This window comes from Cebus imitator, unplaced genomic scaffold, assembly GCF_001604975.1.
Source record: "Cebus imitator isolate Cc_AM_T3 unplaced genomic scaffold, Cebus_imitator-1.0 Scaffold18, whole genome shotgun sequence".
NCBI classification, from domain to species: domain Eukaryota; kingdom Metazoa; phylum Chordata; class Mammalia; order Primates; family Cebidae; genus Cebus; species Cebus imitator.
This window is the reverse complement of record NW_016107333.1, coordinates 10,083,961-10,085,849: the sequence shown is the minus strand read 5'-3', so window position 1 is coordinate 10,085,849 and position 1,889 is coordinate 10,083,961. Positions and strand designations below refer to the sequence as shown.

At 48.4% G+C, this 1,889-nt stretch overlaps 1 protein-coding gene across 2 annotated transcripts in view; it reads left to right on the top strand.

The window, feature by feature from the left end:
- Positions 1–1,889, top strand: part of LOC108293503 — a 13,183-nt gene that overhangs the window by 9,693 nt on the left and 1,601 nt on the right. For both annotated transcript variants that reach the window (XM_017514949.2, XM_017514943.2), the window contains exon 4: positions 393–524. In XM_017514949.2, coding sequence (XP_017370438.1) covers positions 393–524 — 132 coding nt within the window. The remainder of the gene's footprint in view (positions 1–392; positions 525–1,889) is intronic.

The window sequence follows — 1,889 nt, the reverse complement described above, 5'->3', positions numbered from 1 at the left end:
TTTGCTCATTTCACTCCAGCCACAGTGGTCCTCACTTCAGCCTTTCCCTACCCACTTCCTGCTTCAGGGTCTTTGCACTTCCAGTTTTCACCAGCTTTCTCCCACTGATTTTTCAAGCCTCAGCTCTAATGTCACCTCCTCTGAGACACCTTCCCTGGCCACCCAACAGTTTGCCTGAAGCATTTGCCATCGTCTCCCCCTCTAAGCTCCACAAGAGCGGGGATTTTCATCTGGTTCATTCACTGCTGTCACCTGTTTCTGACCATGCTGTGCATACAGTACATGCTCAGTAAGAATCTGCTGAATGAACAGCATCTGCTCAGGGAGCGGGAGACAGGGATCACTTAGAGTGGACGCACCTGAGGCCCTTCCCCACACCCCCCTGCCTCCAGTGTACCGGCTCCAGTACCATCAGACCTTTGCGGAGATGAACCGTCGCTCCAATGAATGGAAGACAGTGATGGGCTGTGTCTTCTTCTTCTGTGGATTCACAGCTGTGCTGATTTGGTGGCAGCGGGTCTACGGTGAGTGGCAATACCCCATCTGGCTGCAGTCCTGGGCTGTGCCCTTGTGGTCACGGCCACCAGCCAGTTTCTTAAAGGAACCATGCTGGCACTCGTCTGAAGAGTTGAAAATTTCCTGAAGAGGTGTAGGGTGAAGGGCAGAGCATGGCTGTCTAGGTTTGAATATAGGAATGCTACCTCTCTAGGCCTCAGTTTCCTCATCTGTAAGATGGGAATAGTAATGGTTCATCTCAGGGTACTTAAGAGGACTTAATGAGTGATGGCTGTAGGTCAGTGTTTGGCTTGTAGTCATGAATGGTGGTGTTAGATTGTTGTGTATGAACTATGTGTTTTTCAGTGTATATATATACTGAACCTCTGTCTCCCAGGTTCAAGTGATTCCCCTGGCTTAGCCTCCTGAGTACCTGACATTACAGGAGTGCGCCACCACACCCGGCTAATTTTTGTATTTTCAGTAGAGATGAGGTTTCACCATGCTGGTCTTGAACTCCTGACCTCAAGTGATCAGTCCGCTTTGGATTCCCAAAGGCTAGGATTACAGACATGAGCCACCATGCCTGGCCTGTTTTTCAGTATATTGTTTCAGCTGCTGTAACAAAGAGTCCCCAACTTACAAGAGCTTAAATGAGATAATGGTTTATTGCTTTCTCACGACAAAAGGCAGAGATGCAATCCAGACAAATGTGGGGACTCCTCAATGCAGGCTCCTTCTGTTTTGTTGCTCTGCATCCTTGACACGCAAGATGGCTGCTCCAGCGCCTGCCATCAAGCCTACATTCCAGCCAAAAGAGGGAAAGGGAAGATATGCTCCTCTTTGAGGCCTAGAAGTTGCACATACCACTTCTCCTCACATGCTATAGGCTGAGAAATGATCATGTAACCATATCTGTCTACAAGGGAAGCTGGGAAATGTAGTCTTTAGCTGGGTAGTCACATGTACAGCTAAACTTTTATTACCTCTGAAGAGTGGTTCTCAAAGTGTTCTCTGTGTACCAATAAGCACCACCTAGGAACTTGCTAGAAATGCACATTCTCGCCCCCACTAGTCAGACACTCTGGGGGTAGACTCCAACAATTTTTATTTTAACTGCCCATCCCTCTGGTGGACCAGTGGAAGGCTCAGCACCTCCTGTGCATCCTGGAAGGGATATATGTATATATATTTTTGAGACAGAGTCTTACTCTGCCACCCAGGCTGGAAAGCAGTGGCACAATCTCGGCTCACTGTACCCTCTGCCTCCTGGGTTCAAGCAATTCTCCTGCCTCAGCCTCCCAAGTAACTGGGATTACAGGCACCCGCCACCACACTCAGGTAATTTTTTTTTTTTTTTTAGGAGGAGTTTTGCTCTTGTTACCCAGGCTGGA